This window comes from Balaenoptera acutorostrata, chromosome 11 (assembly GCF_949987535.1).
Source record: "Balaenoptera acutorostrata chromosome 11, mBalAcu1.1, whole genome shotgun sequence".
Classification (NCBI taxonomy): Eukaryota; Metazoa; Chordata; class Mammalia; order Artiodactyla; family Balaenopteridae; genus Balaenoptera; species Balaenoptera acutorostrata.
The window spans coordinates 8,879,478-8,904,892 of NC_080074.1; the positions used below are offsets into that span (position 1 = coordinate 8,879,478).

The 25,415-nt window shown below is 40.9% G+C and overlaps 1 protein-coding gene across 4 annotated transcripts in view; it reads right to left on the reverse strand.

Moving 5' to 3' along the window:
• Positions 1-25,415, reverse strand: part of TNRC6B (trinucleotide repeat containing adaptor 6B) — a 263,020-nt gene that overhangs the window by 188,018 nt on the left and 49,587 nt on the right. For all 4 annotated transcript variants that reach the window (XR_009009751.1, XM_007189093.3, XM_007189092.3 and 1 more), the window contains exons 2-3: positions 9,343-9,416; positions 3,494-3,584 (exon numbers count right to left, since the gene is read on the reverse strand). Coding sequence is in view for 3 of the 4 variants with exons in the window: in XM_007189093.3 (XP_007189155.2) it covers positions 3,494-3,538 (45 nt within the window). In the remaining variant the exon portion in view is untranslated. The remainder of the gene's footprint in view (positions 1-3,493; positions 3,585-9,342; positions 9,417-25,415) is intronic.

Consider the following 25,415-nt stretch of genomic DNA (forward strand, 5'->3'; position numbering starts at 1 on the left):
AGGGGGCGCAGGTTCGATACCTGGTTGGGGAACTAAGATCCTATGTGCCGTGCAGAGGGGCCAAAAAAAAAACCTTTCTTATTATGGAAAATTTCAAGTACATACAAAGTAAATACAAATGAACCCCTACGTACCCATCACCAAGCTTCAACAGTCATCAACATTCTGTCATTCTTGTTTCAGCCATACTTCCATCCATTCTCCATCCCTATTTAATTATATTATTTTACAGTTTTCACAGGGCAATTGTACCTGGAAAGTTGTAATTTTTATTGTAAATGTAAATTATAGAATTATAATTTTGACAAATGGATATACCTGTATAACTCACACCCCTATCGGACATAGAACGCCTCCATCCCTCCAGAAAATTTTCTTGTGTCCCTTCTCTTTAATTAATTCTTCAAAAAACAAATCCAGATGCATTTTCTCAGTTACCAATCTCCTTGGCTTCTTAGCAGCATCTGACAGTACTGATTCTACCTTTTTCTTGAAATTTGCCTCTTGATTTTATGAAGCAAAAGTATTCCAGTTCATCCTCAAGTCATGTCAGCTTTACTGCCAAAATACACCTCAAGTCTGTCTTCCTCCACGTCAGTGCAGGACGCTAATCCATCTTCTCTCTCACCTGAGTGACTGACTACGACTGTCTTCTTTCTCATTGGTCTCCCTGCTCCCACTCTTGCCTCTCTCCAACCCATTCTCCACACAGCAGCCAGAGCGATCTTTTAAAAATGCAATTATATCACACTACTCCCTAACTTAACAGCCTTTAATGGCCTTCCTTGACTAACCTAAGCTTGTCCTCCCAGTCACCCTATATTACATTATTTTATTTTCTTCACGGTATTGACCATAATCCACAATTACTGTCTTTATTTACATTTGTTTCTCCCACTGAAACATAACCACCTCGAGAGTAAGAAGCCCGTCTTTTCTATTTATTGTTGTGTATCCCCTAATAGCACATATTCAAGAATTATTTATTTTTTTAAAAATGGATACACTTCAGTATCGTTTTGTAGAAAAGTCCCCACTTTTTCTCAAAACCAGTTACCTTTCCTAACTTCTTTCTGTTAACAGAAAACCACAAATTATGTTACCATAGTACTATGATAAATTCCTGCATTAAGATCAAATCATTCCGAATATAATAAGATTTTAAACAAAGAGAAGCAGAAGAAAGAAAAAAGTCATAAAAACATAAACTAAGACTGATGAAAACAAAGTTATAATGTAATTTTTAAGAACAAAGCATCAGGCTTCCCTGGTGGCGCAGTGGTTAAGAATCCGCCTGCCAATGCAGGGGACATGGGTTCGAGCCCTGGTCTGGGGAGATCCCACATGCCGCAGACAACTAAGCCCATGCACCACAACTACTGAGCCTGCACTCTAGATCCCATGAGCCACAGTGACTGAGCCTGCGAGCCACAACTACTGAATCCTGCGCCTAGAGCCTGTGCTCCGCAACAAGAGAAGCCACCACAATGAGAAGCCCGTGCACCGCAACGAAGAGTAGTCTCCACTCGCTGCAACTAGAGAAAGCCTGCACCCAGCAACGAAGACCCAATGCAGCCAAAAATAAAAAAAGAACAAAGCATCTACATACTATAAGTATAAAAGGAATATTCTTTTATTCTTTAGTCTAACTGATTCTAAACTGATAAAATATTCAATAACTGAAAATCAAGAAATGCAATCCTTCCTCCCCTGCTCCCAGAAAGAAGGTAGAAACTGAATCTCTGGTACAATTAAATATTCTACATTGGTCTAGTTACATGCTTGTCAAGCAACCTTCCAGTTACAACCTAGCTTTCCAGGGAGAGAATGTACTAGCCAGAAGATCCAAGAATCTAGTCTTCCTTAACATTGTAGTTCATTATAAATTAATTAAGTAGGGTCTTGGGGAAGGGTCTGTGCATACTATAGAAATCCTGGGGTTTGTGTATTTTGGGTGACCTGGGTGTGTGTTTGGGGGAGATTCCTAGAGTGTGTCCAGATGTCACATATTCTGACTCTCCCTAAATCAGATTCAGGATCTAGATGAGTCTGATCAAAGTCTATAGGCTTCTCCTTTGGCTACAGAAAGAAGGAAGAGATCTGGTGAGGGGGAAAAAAACAAACAAGAAGACAGGATGACATCTGTCCTTCTACCTAACACATGGACTGCAGTGAGGGGGGATTCAGAAAGAAGCTGAAGCATCTTTCACAAGGGACCCTGAGACTCAGGGCACAAACTGTGCTTCTCTGAAGCCCAGCCCACAAAGCCCAACAGAGCAGAGAAGGGGGTGGCCTCTCTAAAACTTGGTGAAGTGTTTGTATGAGGCCAATAGGCAGTGAGGACTGATCTGATGGGAACCCACAGATATTTTTTTTCTGTCTTTTTTGTTTTTTAAATAATTTATTGATGTGAAATCCACATAACAGAAAATGAACCATTTTAAGGTGAACAATCCAGGGGCATCTGGTGTATTTACAATGTCATACAACCACCGCCTCTATTGAGTTCCAAAACATTTTCATCACCCCAAACAGAAACCCCACACCCATTAAGCAGTCACTCCTCATTCCCCTTCCCCTCAGCCAATCCCTGGCAGCCACCAGTCTGTGTTCTGTTTACAGATTTATCTATTCTACATATTTCATATAAATGGAATCATACAATATGTGACCTTTTGTGCCTGGCTTCTTCCAATTAGCATGATGCTTTGGAGGTTCCCGGTGACATCTGATCCCTCTCCACTTTTGCTCTGGTGAAAGAATAAGCTTTCCCACAGAGAGTACCAGTAGCAGTGGCAGCAGAAAAGGGACAGCCCTCAGGAGGGTTCAGAGCAGATAACATGCTGGGCACTGCCCAGGACACAGTGTGAGATACCCTCAGAGCTCCCAGGAAGGGACTAGAGACAATTTTGACAGGAGAAAGAGGGATGTGAAAGTGATACCGAGGGTTCCATATGACCAGGAAGAGAAACAGCCAAGGAGACTCTGGACATGAGGCCAGATATAGACAGATATAGATAAACACATACATAACTACTTACACACAGGTGACAATGATAGCACTCACTTAAGCTTTAGCTTGAAAAACCAAACCAATTACCATTTAAAAATTTATAATTAAAAGTGTCTAAAAAATTATCAGTGATACCTCTGTGTAGCAGGAATAAGGGACAGACTTTTACCTTATACACTTCTGATTTGTTTTAATTTTTAAAATAAGTACATACAACTTGCATAATAAAACCTTAAAGTAGTCTACAAATGAATCATAAATTTTTCTATGAGTTCAGATAAATTTGTTTTAAATTTGTCACCGAGTGCAACAAAAATGGATATTGAGAAGAAAAAAAATCCTCTGAATCTTAGGTTAGGTTCTAATTTAAATCAATCAAATTTCTAAATTCACCTAAAACATAACACCCACTCTACTCAATCACTGCTCCTGTTGTTTAATTTCTGCTCAAATTATTTGCACCTTCAGTAATTCACTGACCTTGGAACTGCTTTCTTCCGATACTTCTCCCTCATTGGTCTGCATGGGAACAGACTCTGTGCAAAACTCTGCAGAAACACACAAATACTGCCTGAAAGAGGTAAGAAGAGAAAAAAAACACATAAGGAATTCAGTGTGAAAATTTGTTTTCTCAGACTATACTGAAATTCTGTCACTGAGACCATAGATACTGTGAAGCCATGACCTTAAGTAATGTGTGTGTGCGCACGTGCACGTGCGTGTGTGTGCATGTGTGTGTATGTGTATATACACATGCATCCTAGATAAGAAAGGAGGGAGAGAGGTAGGGAGAGAGTTTTCCCCACGTTAGGGGAGAATAATTAGGACAGGTTTCAGACACTGGAATATTAAACAGTTCTAGATGTCTTTCCTCTTTTTGACTTTTGGCAGAGGTAATAGTGAAAATCTTCAGCAATTCATACAGTACAAACACTGACCTGTCAGAAAAGAGGCTGACCTAAGTAAACTAGGGGACCAGTTGTTATGCTGTAGCAGGTCATACTGTCTGGCTATTAGGCTAGGCTATTGAAAGTATCTGGGTTTCTTGGGTTTATAATTTATGTTCAACATTTATGGTATTTTATAACTGAAATTAAGGTGTACTCTAATGGTTGATCCCACTTTTTTACTTTAAGAAAATCTGCTTAATAAAATAAATGTCAGTTAATTTATTTTTATATGAGAACAGACTATTCATAGGGCAAGACAATAAAAAGTAGTAATTTTTCCTCTAAGAAGATGAGTCCAATAAAAGTGTTAAAATTTTATGAATTAAAATGTACCAAAAAGAAACTACTAAAAGTTTATGCAACATTCAAATTAATTCATTAAGTACGTAATTATTAAGGAATAAGTACTCAAACTGATACAAATCTCCATTATAATACAGGTATGAATATTTCAAAGCCTTTCAAATATTTCAAAGGGCTCATAGCTATAAAATATGAAAGCTAAAAAGACGTCTGACAGTTAATCCTTTTGGTGTGCAGAGAAATCTTTATGAATACAGCAGGTCTGGGGACCTCGCAATCTGGTTCTGGTACAGGCTTCTCAATAACCAAGACCTAAGGCCAAAAAGGTACTGAATATTTCTGGAAATCTGTTTCCTTACCTGTTGGGTGGGAAAGGGTATCGAAATACCTACTGTGCTCACCTAATAAGGATTTTTGGGAACCAATGTGTATTTATGTAATGAAATGTAAAATTGGTACAGTGGAAGCCCCTTAACCAACACCAATTCACTCACTCCATGTGAGCCGACACTGTCCATTCCCTCTGTAAAATACACAGCTGATGCTCACAGCAAGTGAAACAGGCTTTCTCTAGTTGGTTTTGTCCCTCACCTGTTTATGACAGTTGTGCAGAAGCAGAATTACTCTTTCTATAAAAACTAAATTGACAGCACTGGAAAAACTTGGTAACATAACTAGGAATATTTGGTATACAAATTGCTTCACAAATGTCTTTTAAGTTCTCATTCTGCTTTACTGAAATAGAGATTGTATTTCATAGATGATACATTACAGGCATAGCTGATCAGGAAAGACACCCCCATTATTTCTGTGCCGTTTTCGTTTGAATGCGCTGGAAAGAGGAACGCTTCTTCCCCTCTCCTGAGGTTTCACTCCTGGCTCCACTCCATCCACACATTCCACCCCCGTGGAGGTGCAGGATCTTATCTGAATGGTGAGTTCGGAAGGAGAAACAAGGTATGTGAGCTCAGCCCCTTCTGTCTCTTCCCTTCGGAAGCCAGCTGTCCCCCAGGAGCACGCACTGTGCTCCACTCTCATACCCATCAATACAGGTCCCTCACGGTTACCTGTGACAGGTAAGTCTGCTGAATTCTGAGCTTCACTGTTAAGACTCTTGCCCGTAGATGTAAGCTGCATTCTCCAAAACAGCTTTATTAGTAATAAAGATGATATTTTGGTCTCCCAAATGCCCTACTCTTCTATTTCTCAATGGTATAGAACTCAGCCTAGGGAAAAAGTGCTATTTATTAGGTCTCTCAAAGACCTAAACCTGGGCTTCCCTGGTGGCGCAGTGGTTGAGTCTGCCTGCTGATGCGGGAGACACGGGTTCGAGCCCTGGTCTGGGAGGATCCCACATGCCGCGGAGCGGCTGGGCCCGTGAGCCACGGCTGCTGAGCCTGCGCTTCTGGAGCCTGTGCCCCGCGACGGGAGGGGCCGCGATGGTGAGAGGCCCGCGCACCGCGATGAAGAGTGGCCCCCACTTGCCGCAACTGGAGAAAGCCCTCGCACGAACCAAAGACCCAGCACAGCCAAAAATAAATAAATAAATAAATTAATTAATTAATTTAAAAAAAAAAAAAAAAAAAAAAAAAAAAAAAAAAAAAAGACCTAAACCTGGCACATGAGACTAGAGTCTTGATTAACAGACATGAAGCAAAGTTTGGGGAGAAAAATACACGTGAAATTTCTGAGGCTTCTGTTGGGCCCAGGACTTTGGGCCTTGGTCTTTTGTGAGACGGCAAAGTGCTTTGACCTTATAGAGGTTTACATTAGTCCACATGAGTTTTTACAGTTATATACTAGCTTTTAACTACTGAGGCCAAATTAGAAGTTTATAAAGCATAGGGGGGCTTCCCTCGTGGCACAGTGGTTAAGAATCTGCCTGCCAATGCAGGGGACACGGGTTCGAGCCCTGGTCCGGGAAGATCCCACATGCCATGGAGCAACTAAGCCCGTGCGCCACAACTACTGAGCCTGCGCTCTAGGGCCCACGAGCCACAACTACTGAACCCACGTGCCACAACTACTGAAGTCCGCACGCCTAGAGCCCATGCTCCACGACAAGAGAAGCCACCGCAGTGAGAAGCCCATGCACTGCAACGAGGCGTAGCCCCCGCTCGCCTCAACTAGAGAAAAGCCCGCGCACAGCAACGAAGACCCAACACAGCCAAAAAAAAAAAAAAGAAAGACAATTTTATAAAGCATAGGCCACACTGTATTTTGACCTTAGTGTAACTGTAGTTATGGCAACTCCGTCTTCAGGTATGTGGCTGTTTCTATAGAGACAAGGCTGCATGCACCAGGCAGAGAAGCCTGAGCAAAGGCTTGGGGGCTTTGTCGGCCTCAGCAAAGCAACAAGCCACAGTCAGTCATGGTGGCAGCAGTGGTGGTGGTGGTACTGAAAGCTCATCTAAATGTCAGCTGTGCAAGTGGCCTCAGCATACATCAGCCACTCTGGCCTAGCAAGCAAATGCCAGCTGTGCTGGCCTCAGCAAAGGCAATAGGGCATTATCAGGCTTGGGTGGCTTCAAAGTACAGAAGGCTGCTGCCTGACCTTGAATTATGCAGGCACAGCTTTTCCTAAGCAGGCATGGCTGAGGCAATGATTAGGCTTTAGGGAAAAGAGACTTCCTTCATACAGGCCTTTTAGATATTTAGCGAGTGTAACAATTATTTGCTGTACATAAGCTGCAAGGCAGCTGAATTTCAAACAGCACATGCGCTATAAAACCAGTGAAGTTCTATGTTTAAATTGTTTGTTCTAGGCTTATATAGGCAATTCAAAGGGGAAATGGAAATTGAGAGGTTTCTCACTAAATGTCATACTGATGTCCTTTATTTAATTTGCACTCTCTCTCTCTTTTTTTTTTTTTGGTTGATTTTGAACTATCCTTAATGTTTTTCAATGTGTTTCTTGAGAAAGCCTCTAAGACATTCTTGTTTGAAGTCATGGCTATAGTTGTGTCTAATGGTCTAAATCAGTTTTACTGCCCTTTTGACAAAAAGGAAGGTGAATAAAGCAGGTGACCGATAGTCTTGACCTGGCACAGTGCTTCAGCACACACAGGACAGGCCTCAGCAGACATTAATGAGCAAATATGAGTAATGTCATGCAGCCTCTGTGCTCGATCTTCTCTAAAGAAGTTGGCAAGTATGTTAATATTTTCAAAGTCCTCCAGGATCCAGCCCCCACCTGTCTTTCCAGCATCATCGGCCAAGGCCTTTTTGATCACTTTGTTCCAGCCATACTGAACTACTTACAGCTTCCCAAATATGCCAGATTGTTTCAGGTTTCCATGTTTTTATTCATATTACTCCCTCGGCCTTTCCTCTCCCTACTTCTCATTCGAGACTCAGTTTTTATAAAGTAATTCCTGTCCCATCTCTAGGCAGAACTGGTGATTCCTTCCTCAGTGTTCCCAGTGGATCTTGTTTGAATTTTATTGTAAGATCTGTAACACTGTATTGGGTTTATTTACTTACATTAATGCCTCTCCTATTAGATTATCAACCCTTTGATACCAGACACTATTTCTCATTAATCTCTGTATTAACAGATTACGTAAAACTGTGTACCCAGCATTTAATAAGTATCCAATAAATTTCTATGTAAGAATGACTGAATTAATCAACTCAAGTCTTTTTTGTTTAAATTGCAATAGGTATTTATTCAGTAAATATTTACTGGGTCCTCACCACATGCCAGATGGTGCTGGGCTAGTGTGGTGTAGTAGAATGAGCTTTGGCTTTGAAGGAGCAGAACCATTATTCTTTGTCATTTCTTAGCTGTATAATCTTGAGCAAGTTACTTAACTTTCTAATCTTCATTATTTTCATCTATAAAACTGGTCAGGAGGAGGTGTTACAAGAATTAAGTTAAATAATAGGACTTCCCTGGTGGCGCAGTGGTTAAGAATCCACCTGCCAATGCAAGGGACACAGGTTCAAGCCCTGGTCCGGGAAGATCCCACATGCTGCGGAGCAACTAAGCCCGTGCACTACAACTACTGAGCCTGCGCTCTAGAGCCTGCAAGTCACAACTACTGAGCCCATGTGCCACAACTACTGAAGCCCGTGCACCTAGAGCCCATGCTCCGCAACAAGGGAAGCCACCGCAACGAGAAGCCCGAGCACCACAACAAAGAGTAGCCCCCGCTCGCCACAACTAGAGAAAGCCTGCGTGCAGCAGTGAAGACCCAACGCAGCCAAAAATAAAAAAATATAAATGAATTAATTAATAATAATATATGTATAGCACTCAGCAAGGTGTCCAAAAGCAGCCAATAGGCACTACAAAAACCGTTCCTTTCCAAGAATTCTCAAAGGGTTTACAGACTAGTAAAGGAGACAGATACAAATAACTCTTAAAATAACGAGTGCTTCATTGCTGTAACAACAACGCGTGCTCTTAGAACACAGATGAAAAAGAAATTCTGCCAGGAGAGTACAAGAAGGAAGAGTAAATGGTTGCATTCCTCTCCCCTCATCCAAAATCTAAGCAAAGAGAAGAGCATCCATTAAGGCACAAAGTTGTGAAAAATAACTTCATGTCTGGGGAACAGAACATGGTCTGGTAAGGTTTACAGATAGGGGTTTACTAAAAAAGAAGCCAGAAACATTGTTTGGGATTAGGTTTTGGAGGGGTTTGTAGGATGACATCTGCAGTGACCGGGAGCCACGAGAGCTGTTTAAGCAAAGGTGCGACGTGAGCAAATCTATCGTTAGACGCTGACTCTGGCAGCGCGTGGACTACAGACCGGAGCGGGGCAGGGACCGGAGGCAGAGAAGCGAGGCTACACTCACGTAAAACTGTGAAACTGCTAAATCTAAGAACAAATTCTAGCTTCATAAAAGGATGAGGCACCCAATGTCAGTATCAAACGAAATACAGGTGTTTTTAAAGGGACCTAGTGAAGTGGAAATGCAAAAGGGCTGGTGTGATGGCCACTTTAAATACCCTTCTGTAAGAACTCTGGAAAGAAGCATTAATGTCAAAACATACTTTTCTTCTTTTTAAGATGAAGACTCTCTCATTTCACTGCCAATACGCGGTGGAAATAGATTTTAAAAACTTACCTTTGACAGTATCCTGGGGCAACACAAGCCCGTGAAGATGAGTCTAGACTACATTCAGTGCAAAAACCAAAACCCTGAAAAGAGAAGAAAATAACAATGAGCCTCATGCTCACAGCAAGATGCCATGGTACAAATCCAGGCTTCTCCACCTACCAGCTATTGACGCTTAGGCCAGTGGCCTAACAGCTCAAGCCTCAGCTTCCTCATTCAACATTGGGAACAATAACAGCACCTTCCTCATAGGGTTCTTTGGAAGTTTAAATGAAATATGTGTAAAACACTTAACACAGGGCAGGGCACCAGCCAATGCTCTATAAAGGTGAATGGTTTTTAAGAATGTGAACTGAAATACTTTCTGAAGAAACATGACAACCGATGTTAAACCTTTATTATTTATTTAACTTATTTGTTCTACCAAAAAATACCAAATTGCGTTTTCAACTTCTCCATTTGACATGAGGCTGTCTCATAATCACTGTAGATTCAATACATCCCAAACTGCACTCTTCATCCACTCCGCCCCTGTACCACCCCCAGACCCCATTCTCCTGTCTCCACTGTCTCAATCAAGGGTATAACTGGGACTTCCCTGGAGGTCCACTGGTTAAGACTCCGTGCTTCCATTGCAGGGGGCACGATTTCGATCCCTGGCCAGGGAACTAAGATCTGGCATGCCGTGCAGCACGGCCAAAAAAAATAAGGAGAGGGTATCGTCCTCCACCCAGGTGCTTGGGTCAGAGCCTCAGAGTCACCCTGGGTTTCTCACCCCACCCCAGTCCTCTCACAGTCCTTCAGCAAGTCCTGTCATTCCTGCTTTCACAGTATGGATCTCAGATCCACCCATAACTCTTCATTTTCATTGTTATCATCATTCCTTACTTGTGGAGGCCTCTTAGCTCGTGTTCCTGGGCCTACTCCTGCGCCTCCCCAATCCGTTTCTAATTAATTGCTGGAATGGCCTCTTCAAAATCAAATCAGATGATAGCAAGTTGCTAATAAGTGCAGTGAAAATGTTATTTCATGATGGAATGTTTCTCTCTTTATATATATGTGAAATATATACTCATATATATACAAATATATATGAAATGACAGCCATTTATTAGACATTTAGAGATCCCAGGCCAGTCCCTTCATTTTATAATGGCAGGAACAAATGCTAAAAGGATATTCTGCTCAACATGCTACACTGCTGTCAGAAAGAGGTCACTATTTGGAAGCGGGCCCCCTAGTTGATTTCAACTGGCCCCCTAGGTGATTTCACAATCAACTTAATGTTTCTGTCCAAGAAAGCACATTCCATTTCCCATGGCTACAGATTATAAATTATAGCTTTAGTCCTACATTTGAGGTAGTGTTTTACTGAATCTCGAAAGCATCTTGCTGCCCTCTTATCTATCATCATCTCTACCTTAGCTTATTTTTTTAAGTGTTTGAATAAATAAATCTCAGACGGAATGGTGCTGTGATATTAGTGACATTTTAATTATTATCTTTACCCTTCTATTATACACAGTTATCCCAGCAACCTTCCTTTCTAAAAAGCCAATTTCACCTTTGAGCATACCACTGCCAAAATTCAGTCAATACCTACCCACTACCCTCAGGGTTAAATTCAAGATCTCTCTAGCCCCATCGTCACTTCACATTCTAGTCACATAGACTGCACAGGGTTTCCTTGCTCACTAATGTCTCTGAGGGCCCTGTGCCTAATTCCCTTCTACTCCTCTTTTTTTTTTTTAAATAAGGGGTACTATTTATTTTTTTTTGGCCTCATCGGGTCTTAGTTGTGGCATGTGGGATCTTTGTTGAGGCGCGAGGGCTTCTCTCTAGTTGTGGTGCACGGGCTCTCTAGTTGAGGCACGTGAGCTCAGTAGTTGTGGCATGCGGGCTTAGTTGCCCTGTGGCTCGTGGGATCTTAGTTCCCCGACCAGGGATCCAACCCACGTCCCTTGCATTGGAAGGTGAATTCTTTACCACTGGACCACCAGGAAAGTCCCCCTTCTACTCCTCTTTTAAGATCTGCCTCAGCTGTTAGCTCCTGACAGTTTCCTGTACCCTTCTTGGTTGCACTAAGTGTCCCTCCAAATACCATATAATACTGGTAATATCCATGGGTCTGTTTTCTTCACACAACAGAACTCCTTGACAACAAGGACTATCTATGTCTTACATTAACTTTGAATTTGGTATCGGGTAGGAGTTCAATAAACATAAGCTGAACTGAATCCTGACGTGATCCCAATAACTCAGTACTACAGTGTGGACGCTTCCACACTGCACTGGGGAAAGCTGAAGAAGCTAGTTGCAACTTCCAAGATGGGCCTGGCCCTCACAGAGGATGTAAACCTTGTGGTTACGTGTGACGCTCAGCACCTCAGAGAAAGATAGGATTCTTAAATTTTTTCTCAACTGCAGACTATCAAGACCGACTAATTTTCAGTTCTCTATTGTGGTTAGTTCCTGCCCCGGCTAAACATTCTTCTCCAGGCTTATCAGTAGTCTAAATTCTATACCAACTTCATAAAGTAGCCCATTCTTACATATCTTGCTAACAGACAAGCTTAGGACACTGGCCAGCTCTGTCCTTTGCCTGCTTGGCAGTTGGTCCCGGACGCTTGCCGGTGGTCAGTGACGGAAAAGGAGTTAAAACAGAGGAGAGGCGGGCGGGGGAAACTGGGCAGTTTTCCAAGTACTCTGGAAACCAGTTTTTACAGAACAGCTTCATTACGTTCTCTGCAGGGCTGTAAACCTCTGTATCAGATGCACTCATATTCAAAATAAACAAAATTTAATTCTAAAATCAACATTTAAAATTATCTAGTTGAAGTTATCTACAGCACTGTTTTCCTTCTAAGGTATGAGTAATGGCAAATTCCTTCCAAACATCATTTTGAGACGTTCAGAACTGCACTGCGATCCTTCCATCTGACGATGTGTAGCCACGGCAGTAAACTATTTGAACTGCTCCAGTTTTCTCTATTCTCTTGCAGAATAACCAGATTGGTCTTGAAATTCACACTGGGGGGTGGGAAGGTTCAGTGGGTCTTGTACTAAATCAATTCCCAGGCCCTGCAAAACTTCAAGTAGGCTTCAAGAGCTCCTCCACAGTTAAGTATGGAACTAAACTCACAGATGTAATTAGAACTGAAATCTTTCATAGGGAATATGGCAGGTTGAAAGAAATACAAAGTCAATAAACTATATTTACTAATAACACCTCTGATATGATAAAGTTTTAATTTTCAAACTTGGTTGTTTAGCATGGTTCTTTTAAATTTAATTTCAATTCTCATTTCAAAAAAATTCAAGCAATATGGATAAAGCCCTTGACCATGGTCCTCTCTCTCCCTGCCCTGGTCTTCCCAGGACTCACCACTGTTATCTGTTTGACAACCATCATGATTCTTGAGATGCAGATTATTAAGAATATACCTGTAAACTTTTAATTGAATCACAAATAACACTGAAAACCCTGACTGTCTACCTTGTTGGGGACTGGCCTAACTTCAAGCAAGATGTCCGGAAGAGATGCCTTAAGTGAGGCAGCAGATGTGAGGGTGGAGCAAAACACCAGCAAAGAAGCCCAGGAAGGTCTTCCCAGGAGGCAAGCATAGACCAGGAGATTCAGGGCAGATGGGAGGGTACCACACGTCCAGCTCTATAAGCGGGGCACCCAGCCCAAGTGGGCAAAAAGGAACCTATTTAATTAACATCAATGATAAACTCAAAAGTCTAAGGAGCACAGGTGGAGGCTGTTCTGCTACAGGTCGATGGGTTTATTTAGCCACCAAAACCCGAGGGTTGTTATTGTTCCAAGATCTGGAAATGCTACCTTTGCAGTTTCCAATCACTACTACTTCAGTTCAACGTTTTGGAATTTCTGTAAAAATGTTCAAGTCTGCCCACTCCTAAAAACATCCCCTTTAATCCTAAAATTTCCTCCAGCTTTTGCGCCCTCCATCCCCTCTTTCCTCTCCTAGTCAAGCTCTTAAAAAAGAAGTTTTGGGGACTTCCCTGGTGGCTCAGTGGTTGAGAATCCGCCTGCCAATGCAGGGGACATGGGTTCGAGCCCTGGTCCGGGAAGATCCCACATGCCGCAGAGCAACTAAGCCCGTGCGCCACAACTACTGAGCCTGCGCTCTAGAGCCCGCAAGCCACAACTACTGAGCCCACGTGCCACAACTACTGAAGCCCACGCGCCTAGAGCCCATGCTCCGCAACAAGAGAAGCCACTGCAATGAGAAGCCCGTGCACCGCAACGAAGAGTAGACCCCACTCGCCGCAACTAGAGAAAGCCTGCGCAGCAACAAAGACCCAACGCAGCCAAAAATAAATAAATAAATAAATAAATAAATAAATTTTTTTAAAAAGAAGAAGCTTTTACTTGTGGTGTCAGTGTCCTTATCTCTCATGCACTTGCTAAGCATCAAAATTTGGTTTCTTTCCCTGTCACTCTCTGTTGTCAAATACAGTGGATATCATTGAATTTTTTGCTTTAACCTCTCTTTGGCATTTAAAAATTGGAATGACCTGAAACCCTTGTCATTTGGGAACTCCTTTCCTATCTTGATGTTAAGGATACCGCAGATCCCGTCGCTAGGCCAGGGGCACCTTGCTTTAGTTCCTGGTCCCTTGGCTGTGTCTGGGTCCCCGTCTCCCTAGGTTTGCAGCCAGCCCAAGGCCCCTGTCAACACTGTTGATTTTCAGGTTCTCACCATGGGCAGAGTGCTGCTGGGTGAGGAGCTGCTGCCTCTGTACATGGAGGGTTGGAGGACAGGGGTTGTGGTAAAGGAATCCAACTCAATTCCTGTCTTCAAGGATTGAGCCTAGTTCTGATGCTCAAACTGATATGGAACATATTTAGTCCCTTCATCCCACAGAAGGGGCCAAATGCATCAGTTCTGCTCTCTTGACTTAGACCATTTCCTTCCAGTCTCTTTTGCTGGACAGTCTTTCTCTACTTGTCCTTTCATTATTGGTACGTTCCTCGGGAATTCATCCTCCCTTTCTCTTTTTATTATAAACCAGGGGTCCCCAATCCCCGGGCTGAGGACTGGTACCGGTCCTTGGCCTGTTAGGAACCGGGCTGCACAGCAGGAGGTGAGCGGCGGGCGAGCGAGCAAAGCTGCACCTGCCGCTCCCCATCGCTCCCCATCGCTCGCATCACCACCTGAGCCATCATCCCCCTACACCAGTCCGTGGAAAAACTGTCTTGCACGAAACCAGTCCCTGGTGCCAAAAAGGCTGGGGACCGCTGTTATAAACTCATGTCCTTATTCTCTCCCACAGATTTAACTACTAGCTATATCTTGATGACTCCCAAATCTCTCTCTAGGGCTCTCCTTTCTTACAATCTTCAAAGCCATCTATATAGCTTCCTAATGTCAGTGGACTTCTCTACCCCATGTTCCACAGGTCCCTAAAACGCAATGTAATGACACAAAATAATCCGCCTCTCCCCTGTTTGGGAAATGCATCTTAGTAACTTTGGTGTAGAAATCAGCGATTTTTAGAAGATGGCTGCTCTCATCTGCCGATGCTGGCCTTCAGCTGCAACATTTCCAGCTTCCAGCCAACCCTGCTCACCTCAGACTGGCCCCCAATCTGAACTGGCTCTGGCCAGTCCATCCTGTCAATGAAGGCAGTGGTTTTTGTATACTGACTCCCTCGGTTTGTCTCAAGTCTGAAGTCAAGGGGAGATTCTGTCAGCAACCAAAGACCTCTGTTCAGTCTTGAATGGCGGGGCGGGTTTGTCCTCCAGTTCCAGGGCTTGTTCCTATACTTGGTGCTCCAAAGGGTATAGTCATACCCCTTCGATTGTCTAGTTGGTGAATATATTGTGCAGTGTTCAATAACATCCGCAGCCTTAAAACTGTTTGCCTATTTTGTCTTTAAAGATCTGAACAAATGGCTAGCTAACTCGGTGAAATTTAAATGTTAATAAAATTGTATACCCATAAAAAAAAAAAAAAAAAAAAATAATCCGCCTCTCTAGAGAACACTAGCGTCCCACTCAAATAAAAATCTGGGACCATTATCAGCATCTTGCTCTCACCAAACTCTGCCAATTCTAATCCCCAAATATTTCAACAGGTACCTACTTCCCTATTCCTACTGTCACTGCCTTAGTTCCAGCATAGTTTCTCACCAGATTTATTCCATTTGTTTTTTAATTGATTTTTTTACCCTCAAGACCCACCCCACCCCCAATGCCATTAGAATTACTGTTGCAAAGTGCAAAACCACAGTGCCTTTGCAATGTCTCTCATCCATCTTCAAGATGAAATCTAATTCCCACTGCGTGGTATACAAGGCCCAGGATCCATTCACCTCTCAGCTTCATTTCACAAAACCACACTGCTTTCAATTTCCCTTAAGAACCACATGGTTTCATGTGCCTGTGACTCTGTACATGCTGTTTCCCCTTGGACTCCTTCCCACTCACAGGGCAAATTTCTTCTCAATTTTCAAGATGAAAGAAAAGGGAAACCTTTCCTATGAAGTTTGTCTTGATTCCTCTCTTTCGCTACAGGTGCTCTGGATGGGTCCTTCCTCTGGGTTAGCAACCGTACTTGTATATTTTTCCACTAGGCTTGTTTATGTCGTGTATACTACAAAGTCATAAGCTTCCTGAAGGCAGAAACGGCTAAGTCTTTTTATCACAGTATCACCATCATTTAAAACAGTGCTAGTCCAAAGGATATTCCAATAAACTCTTATGAAATAAAAACATACATTTTTGGGGGAAAAGAAAATCAACTCAATACAATATTCTTGGTTTACTCAAATAAGGATGCTGCTTATCACTTATAACAATATATCCAGGGGGACTTCCCTGGTGGCACAGTGGATAAGAGTCCGCGCTCCCAGTGCAGGGGGGGCGGGTTTGATCCCTGGTCAGGGAACTAGGTCCCAAATGCATGCTGCAACTAAGGAGCTGGCGAGCCGCAACTAAGGAGTCCACCTGCCGCAACTAAGACCTCATGCAACCAAATAAATAAATATTTAAAAGCAAACAAACAACAACAAAAAAACAATACATCCAAGGCCACATTACAGATTCCATTCATTCATTCATTCATTCAGAGAATGAGCCACCTGCCAGTTATCATGCTCTGTTCTAGAAACACCATGGTGAAGTAATGCTAGGCTCTCGGGGCAGTGTGCTACTTGCATGGACCCACAGACTTCCAGGGAGAAGCTGTGAAGAAACTCTGGGACTGAGAGCAATACCCTGGCACAAAGATGTTAAATTTATTGTATCTTGTAAGTCAGGGAGGGTTGCCTAATAAAAAACAAACTCAGTCTGAAGCAGGGATGATGAAAAAGGCACGTGCTTTACCTTCAACCACTAATCCAGTTTGGTCAAATGGAACTAACGCCCTCTCACTTAGTCCAGGACAACTTGTCAATTCTTTAACAGAAAGTAAAACTACCCTCTGAAGACCTACACACACTGCAAGTCACTTGGAGATGGGGGCGGGATGGTAGGGAATAATGACTGCCAGCTACAAGAACAGCAAAGGCAGCTATTGGAACAGCAGATTCAACTCAACCAGCTTTCCTGATGCTTACGAAATGCCCAGCACTATGCTCAGTGTTTTCAGAGCAAGGGCCTCTGGCCAGGTTTTACTGCAATCATTGGCCACATAAGAGTCAAACAGATTAACATGCTCAGCTTTTGTACCCAATTCACTGACGATCTAGGATCAAAAAGCCTTTATTCTTTTTCCATATTGTATATTTTATGTAGGTTTTTAAAAAATCAAATAGCTATTTCTATGAAGGTTCTTCACAAAATTTCAAATGCATATTGGTTTTCCATTAAACCAGTAAGTAAGGGAAATTTTAATATTGATATTGAAGATAATAATAATATGAATAACCATTAACTATTTATGCTGTGCTCAGCAATATACATCGTGGACAGCTCAAAAAACTCTCATTTAAGATATGCTCCCTGTTCTCAGAGGTCTTAACACTGTTGATAAGTGTTGATAAGAAAACTAGCACTCCAAGCAATTCCACAAAAACTAAGCACTAAGCTGTGTGGCACAGAAGTTTTGAGGATGCAGAGAAAACGGTGGGCTAGGCAATCTGTGCAGCCTTCAGAGAGAAACTAAGATTCGTGCTGGAATTGACGGGATATAAAGCAGTGATTCTCAAACTTTTTCGGCTCAGGGTCTCTTTACTTTCTTAAAAATTATTAAGGACTCCCAAAAGCTTTTGTTTAGGTGGGTTGTAATTATCAATATTTACCACATTAAAAATTAAAACTATGAAAAATTTAAAATATTTATTCATAAATATTTAAACAAATAAATGATTATGTGTTAACATTTTTAAATTAAAAATCATATTTTAAAGGATAAAAAATTTGAGAAGAGTGCCATTTTTTAACATTTTTGCAAGTGACTTTAATATTTTGCAAATATCAGACAACAGTTGTATCCTAACATCTGCTTTTGCATTCAACCTTTTGCAGTACCGCATGCCATGCAGCCTCTGGAAAACTCCACTTACATTCAGGAATGAGTTTAAAAGGCATATATCATCTTAATGTCATTAAATAGTTGTGATTTCATGGACCCCCTGAAAGGGTCTAGATGGGGGGTGAGGAGGGATCCACGTACCACACTTCGGGGAATCATTAATTTTAAAAGAGAAAGAAAATGGTATAAGCAAGGGCTGGGCAGGAAGGAAATGTGTGGCTCGAGAGCCATAACTTCCAAGTACGCAATGCTTATCCCTAAAATCTTGGCTACAACCAGGCTCACCTCCATCGTGAGCCTCAGAGACAGAAATGGCAGGGCAAGGTGGGGACAAGAAGCCTCCACCTCACCCCATGGTGCGTCTGTGCCTGTGGAAGAGGCTCTGCTGCCCCCAGCAACATTCCCTGGAGGCCACGTCAGGCTTTCCTCTCTGGCGCCTACACTGTGCTCTCCTCCTAGAAGCTGTAAATGGCTCACAAGAAACTGCCTTGCCGGGCCTTCCCAAGGCTGTGTTTACTAACTACTAAATCATCTCCCTGCTACAGTCTCAAATTCTTCAGACATTTCTTGATCTGGCTGTCTTAAAAAGCACATTTAACATCAGCCACGTAGCCAGTTTTTCCTTGCCAATAATCATGGGAGTTTGCTATTCGGTTCCTGTGCATCTTGCGACTGTAAAAACAGTTCCCGGAGCATCATATGTCATGGATCTAGTTGCCATAAACTGAAAACATTTTCTTCATATTTTGTGGCACAAACTAAAAGCATTCTGGATGTGATTTGCATACAGTCCATCTCTGGCCAAAAAAAGAGGTTTAAATATATGGATAGACGGAGAAAGGGGGGTGGCCATTACCATCGTTAAACTGTTTTATCATCAGTGTTCGATAGTGTATAACTATGGTAAAATTCTAAATTAAAAAATAACATTCTAAAATTATCCTGCAATAAGTACAGTTGTTCATTTTATGTAGCAAGCTTTAAGTTGTCTAACAGTTATTTTATAGCTGAGAGAAGCACAGATGAAAACAGAAGCTTCTTTTTTGGTCTTTTAAATAAAAAATATAAAAAATAAAAGCAATCATGAATCTATATAGTTTTCAGTCTTTTTTATTTTATTTTTTTAGTAAACATATTTATTAAGGCCTCTTTACAGAAGAGAATGGATCATTTTGAAGTCAAAGTGAAACTAAAACTTTAAAAGAGATTTCTGGTTCTGGGAATGGTAAACTAGGTAATTCAGACCAACCATCCTATCTTGCTAAAAACAGCCCAGAAAATCCGGACAAAATATAAAAAAATATCTTAAAGGCAGAGAAGCACTAATAAGTTAATTAAGAATTACCGTATACAAAAATCAATTCCAGGTGAACTATCTGCCCCGAAGTGAAAGATAAAGCTTTTGGAAAACAATGTAGGATAATGTTTCCATTACCTAGGCATAGGGAAGGATCTCTTAAACAGGAAACAAAAAGTATCTATTATCAAAAAACAGACAAATATAATGATATCAAAATTCAGCTTTTGTTCACCAAAAGACACCCTCAGGAAAACAAAAAAGCAGGTCATATAAAACCAATAAAGGGGGGCTTCCCTGCTGGCGCAGGGGTTGAGAATCTGCCTGCCAATGCAGGGGACACGGGTTCGAGCCCTGGTCTGGGAAGATCCCACATGCCGCGGACCAACTAGGCCCGTGAGCCACAATTACTGAGCCTGCGCGTCTGGAGCCTGTGCTCCGCAACAAGAGAGGCCGCGATAGTGAGAGGCCCGCGCAACGCGATGAAGAGTGGCCCCCGCTTGCCGCAACAAGAGAAAGCCCTCGCACAGAAACGAAGACCCACCACAGCCATAAATAAATAAATAAATAAATAAAATTTTTAAAAACCAATAAAGGGCTCATATTCAAAATAATAAAGAGTTCTAAAATGAAATATAAGACAGATAACAATAGGAAAATGGGCAAGAGGCAAGATGAGGCACATCACCAAATAAACTACATTATCTAAATGGCCAATAAACATATGAAAAGGTGTCTAGCCTCAATAGTAAGAAAAATACAAAAGAAAATCATAATGGAAAATACAAAAGAAAATCATAATGATATAACATTATATACCAGAATAGCTAAAAAATTTAAAGTCTGATAATAACAAGTGTGGCCAAGGATATGGAACAACCCGAAAAATCATGTACTACTTGTGTGACTGTAAACTGTTATATCCACTTTGGAATACAGTTTGGCATTATTCTTCTAAAGTTAAAGACAGACATACTCCATGATCCAGCAACTGCACTCCCAGGTATATACCCCAAAGAATTCATGCACATGGGCACCAAAAGATATACAGAAATATTCAGAGCAGCACTATTATAATAGCCCCCAAATGGGAACAACCCAAATATTCTCAATAGTAGAATGGATAAATATATTCTGGCGTATTCATAAAATGGAATACCATACAGAAATGAAAATCAAGAAACAAAAGCCATACACAGCAACATGGATGGATCTCACAAACATAACGACCACAAACAAAAGAATATATAGCATGTGACTGTTCAAAATCAGCCGAAACTATAATGTTTAGAGGTACATAGGAAGGAAAGAAAGAAATCAGAAGAGTGGTTACCTGTAGGTGGGAGTGGGGGGGGGTCACTAGAAAAGCCACTAAAAAGAGCTGCTGGGTCCCTCCCTGCAATGTCCTATTCTTTGACCTCAGAGGTGGTTATTTTAAAATAACTAAGTTTTACATTTGTATTTTATGCACTTTTCTGGTTGTGTGATATATTTCACAATAAAAAAGAATGAAAGCAAAACAAAAATAAAATTAACACAAAGGAAAAAGTGGTATCTTTGGTATAACTTTTAGATGACAGAACCCCAATTCCTTAGCTGGCATCCTGGCCTTTCATTATCCAGCCCTGTCTTTCTAGTCTCATCTCTTGCCACCCACCTTTCTTCACAAGTAGTACAAGGAGTCTGCCACACTTGTTCTCAACCCTGTGCTTTCTTTACCTTTACTCGTGATATTTCTTTGTCTAGAAAACCATGTAGACAAAATCCAATCATCATTCTGCAAGGCTAAGTACAAACTGTCATTCAAGACACAGCCTGGGTGTCATCTCCAGTGAGACACCTTCTCAGGAGACACAGATTCTAGAGCCACACTGCCTGGTTCAAATTCCAGATTTGCCATTTACTGGGCATGTGACCTTGGTCAAGTTACCAACCTTAGTTTTGCAGCTTCCTCATCTGTAAAAAGGGGTAAAAATACTACCTGCCTCACCAGGTTCTTGTAATGATTAAATGAGTAAATATATGCAAAGTGTTTGGAACATGCCTGGGAGAGAGTAAACGCTAGGGATTAGCTATTATTATTATCTAGCTACTATTACTATTATTATCAAGTATTATTATTAACTAGGTATTAGCTGTTATTATCATCAGTACACTCTGATAACCTCCTCCCTATCCCCCAAAGCCCCTCCAGATTAGACACTCTTCCGCTGGGTTCCCACGGCTCAGTATTATAGCTTATTTTCCTTTACACAGCTCTTATGGATAGTTGCTTCCTTGAGAGCAGGAACTAAATCTTTCACATCTCAATCCCCAACATCTAGCACAGTGCCTGGTATGTAGTAGATGCTCAATGAATATCTACGGAATGAATAAGCTACAAAGACTGCAAACATGTATCTAAATCACATATAAGAGTAGTCCTTTCCTGGGGACCTCCCTGGAGGTCCAGTGGTTAAGACTCCACGCTTCCAATGCAGGGGGCACGGGTTTGATCCCTGGTTGGGGAACTAAGATCCTACATGCCATGTGGCCAAAAAAAAAGAGTAGCCCTTTGGTGCTGCCCTATTGTGTGTGTACACTACAAACTGGAAGCATCATCTTGATGAGATTTCTACAGCAATTACCTCAGAATATCAATGGAGACTCCCTCTGGCAGCAACAAATGAGAGACAAGTAATAATACTTGTCCTATGCACCTGCTGTGAGGTTCAAATGATAATGACTAGGAAAATATTTTTTTAAGTGTGAAGCTCTACAATATAAAGTTTTATCACCTTAATAAAATAACAGGATTATTGTTGAATTGCAAGTGTGGAAAGGGATTTAAGGGATAATAAGGAATTAATATAATGTAAAAATGCAATCTGACATGGTCTTAGAGAAGATTTTTTATTTTCAGGTTAAAATATTTTGCAATGAAATTTTCTGATTTTCTCATTTGGTTATTAATGGTTTATGTACTGTCAAAACAAACATTTGTGTATATATGAATGTTCACAGCAGCATTATTCATAATAGGCCAAAAAGTGGAAATCACCCAAATGTCCACCAACTGGTGAATGAATAAACAAACTGTGGAACATCCACCCAGTGGAAAACTACTCAGCAATAAAAAGGAACAAACTACTGATACATACTATACAACATGGGTGAACCTCAAAAACATGCTTGGTAAAAGAAGCCGCCCATGAAGGCTACATATTTTATGATTCCATTTAAATGAAATGTTCACAAAAGGCAAATCTACAGAGACAAAGTAAATTAGTGGTTGCCTAGGGATGGGAGTTGGAACAAGGATTGACAGCAAATGGGCATAAAGGGTCTCTGTGCTGATGGAAATGTTCTAAAATTGAGTTGTGATGATGACTACACAATTGTGTAAGTTTACTGAAAATGTTTTAATTTCATACCTAAAATGGGTGAATTTATGGTATGTAAATTATGCCACAATAAAGTTGTTTTTTAAAATACAAATATTTGGTATTCTTTTACAGCTAGCTATACTTCCCACATCTTTAAAATCTCACCCAGGGACTTCTCTGGTGGTCCAGTGGTTAAGACTCCGTGCTCCCAATGCAGGGGGCCCAGGTTCGATCCCTGGTCAGGGAACTAGATCTCACATGCCGCAACTAAAGATCCCTCATGCCGCAACTAAGAAAAGATTCTGCATGCTGCAACTGAAAGATCCCACATGCCGCAACTAAAAATCCCGCATGCGACAACGAAGATCCCAAGTGCCACAACTAAGACCCAGAGCAGCCAAATAAATAAATAATAAATAAATAAATATTTTAAAAAATTAAAATAAAATCTCATCCATACATGGGACCAAATAACATAAAATTAACAAGAAAAATCAGCTTTTAAAAATTAAAAAATAAAAATATGTCACATACTAAATATCTTAAAAACCCAAAGCGCCATCTCTATACTTATTTTCCAATCCAAGAGCAACAAATAATGATCTTGATAAACAGGCTTTCACTGTCATTTGTTCATTTCATCCCACCTGTACAAACATACACTCTTGCCTCATTTGCATTTATAATTGCAAATATAAATATTTGGCACAATGCCTCCCCTTTTTATGGCCAAACAGCAAGCATAAGAAAAAGGTAAATACAAGAAAGTATAGTGTATAATGAGATAAAAAATAATGATATACATACAATAAACAGAATTTCTAAATAGGGTATAAACTAACCCTTAGAAATCAACAGTCTTTATACAAATGTATTTCAGATTGAATTCTACAAGTCCTAAAATGCTATCCAAATTAGTTTGCTGAACTGGAATTGTCAAATTGGATATTGCTTAAAGTAGGTCACTGGCACGGGCCTGAAAGTATTTGGTAATGCAGAGTTCTACTTGCAAAATCATTTGTCATAATGAGATCTGACTTAGACACAACAGGAGAAACCACACTGGTTGGGTGTCAACTGTCAATTGTATTTTATTCAAATAAATCTCATTTTAGATGTATCGCACTGCAGATTCTTGAACAGGGAAATAACAAGATGAAAGAAGTGTTTTCGAAAAAAGTAAATCTGGTGGCAATGCTCAGAAAATGCCTCTTTTGCTTCCTGCTCCTTTCTCTCTCACATCTACGCAGTCTCCAAAGGCCATTAATCTTTCTTCTGAAATGTCATTCAGGTTTATTCGTTTCTTTCCACTTCTACTCTCACCACAATAATCCTAAATTGTGTCAGGAGTTGTTAAAGGACAGGAAAACTGGGAAAAGAACCCCAAACTAGAGGCCATTAGAATAATCTAGATGGAAAAGAAGAGGACTTGGTCTCGAGCAGTGGTTCTCAAAGTGTGGTCCCCAGACCAGCAGCATCAGCATCACCTGGGAACTTGATAGAAATGTAAATTCTCAGGCTTTACTAAGACCTACTGAATCAGAAACTCTGGGGGCAGGGCCGGCAATCTGTGTTAAGGAGCCCTCCAGATGATTCTGATGTAGGCGTAAGTTTGAGAATTAGTGGTTTGGAAAGAAGCAGCGAAGAAGGAATTGGCCAAGATGAGGAGAGAATTTGGGAACCTGATAAGAATTTCTATCACAATGTCCCTCCAATCTCCAACCCAACCTATCCAAAAAGAACTCTTCTCCAAACCTCTCTCCCAAGTATAATTCATTTCTGATATCACAAACCTCTACATTGCTTACATTCAATCTCCCTTCCCACTAGTCCTCATCCAACATACTAATCTTGTTGATCCCATGGTTGAAGCTCTAGTCAATCAGGGAGAAAAGAAATGCACCATATAAGGGAAATTATGATAAAAAGGACTCTTCAAATCAGTGAAGAAAAGATGAATTATTCATTAAATGATTTTGGAATAACAAGCTAGTTATCGTGGGAGTGGAAAGTGGAAAGCTATATTCCGTCCATCAATTCTGAGATGCGTATTTTTTTCTTTACATGTTAACATCTCTGAAATCCAGACAGGTTTTACAATGAATGCCATCTTATATCTTACAGTTAATTGACAGCATTCTTTTTTCTTAGTGGAGCATAAAATAATGGCATGTCTTATAATTGATGGCATCTTAAATTCAATAAAATATGGTAATACAACCCCTAACATTTATTGAATGCATACTATGGGCCAGTCACAATGCTTTAGATTTAACAACTCATTTGCTTACTTAAAACACCCCACGTATTACTGTCATCCCATTTCATAGAGAAGGAAACTGAAGCAGAGAGCTTAAATAACACAGTCAAGGGCAGTAGAACTCAAGCTGACTCCAGAGCTTAAGCTCTAACTACTGTGTTATAACTGAAAGCTCAAAAACACTCTTCTATTTCCTCCATTCATCATAAAATGGTCTTTATTTCAAAATAAAGATTTTGTCATCATTTCTGAAAGATAATTATTTTTCTCTCAGCACTCTGACAATAGCATTCTGTCTCGTGGCTTCCACTCCAGCTAATGAGAAGTCAGCTACCAAACTGTAGTCTGAGAACAGTCTGCTTTCTCTCTCTGGCCACTATTAAGATCTTACATTTGCCAATGTATTTAGGGGATATTTCTCTTTCTTTATCCTGCTTGAACTTCCTAATTCAGAGGATTCAAGTCTTTCATCAATTTTGGAAAATCTCAGTCATTATCTCCTCAAATACTCCCTCTCTCCCAATTTTTCTATTATCTCCTTCCAGAATTCTGGTTAGATGTTATGTTAGACCTCATTCTTTCACATGCCTTAATCTTTCTTTTATATTTTCTCTTTGTCTCTCTGGGTTTCCTGTGGGCAATTTCTTTAGCTCTAT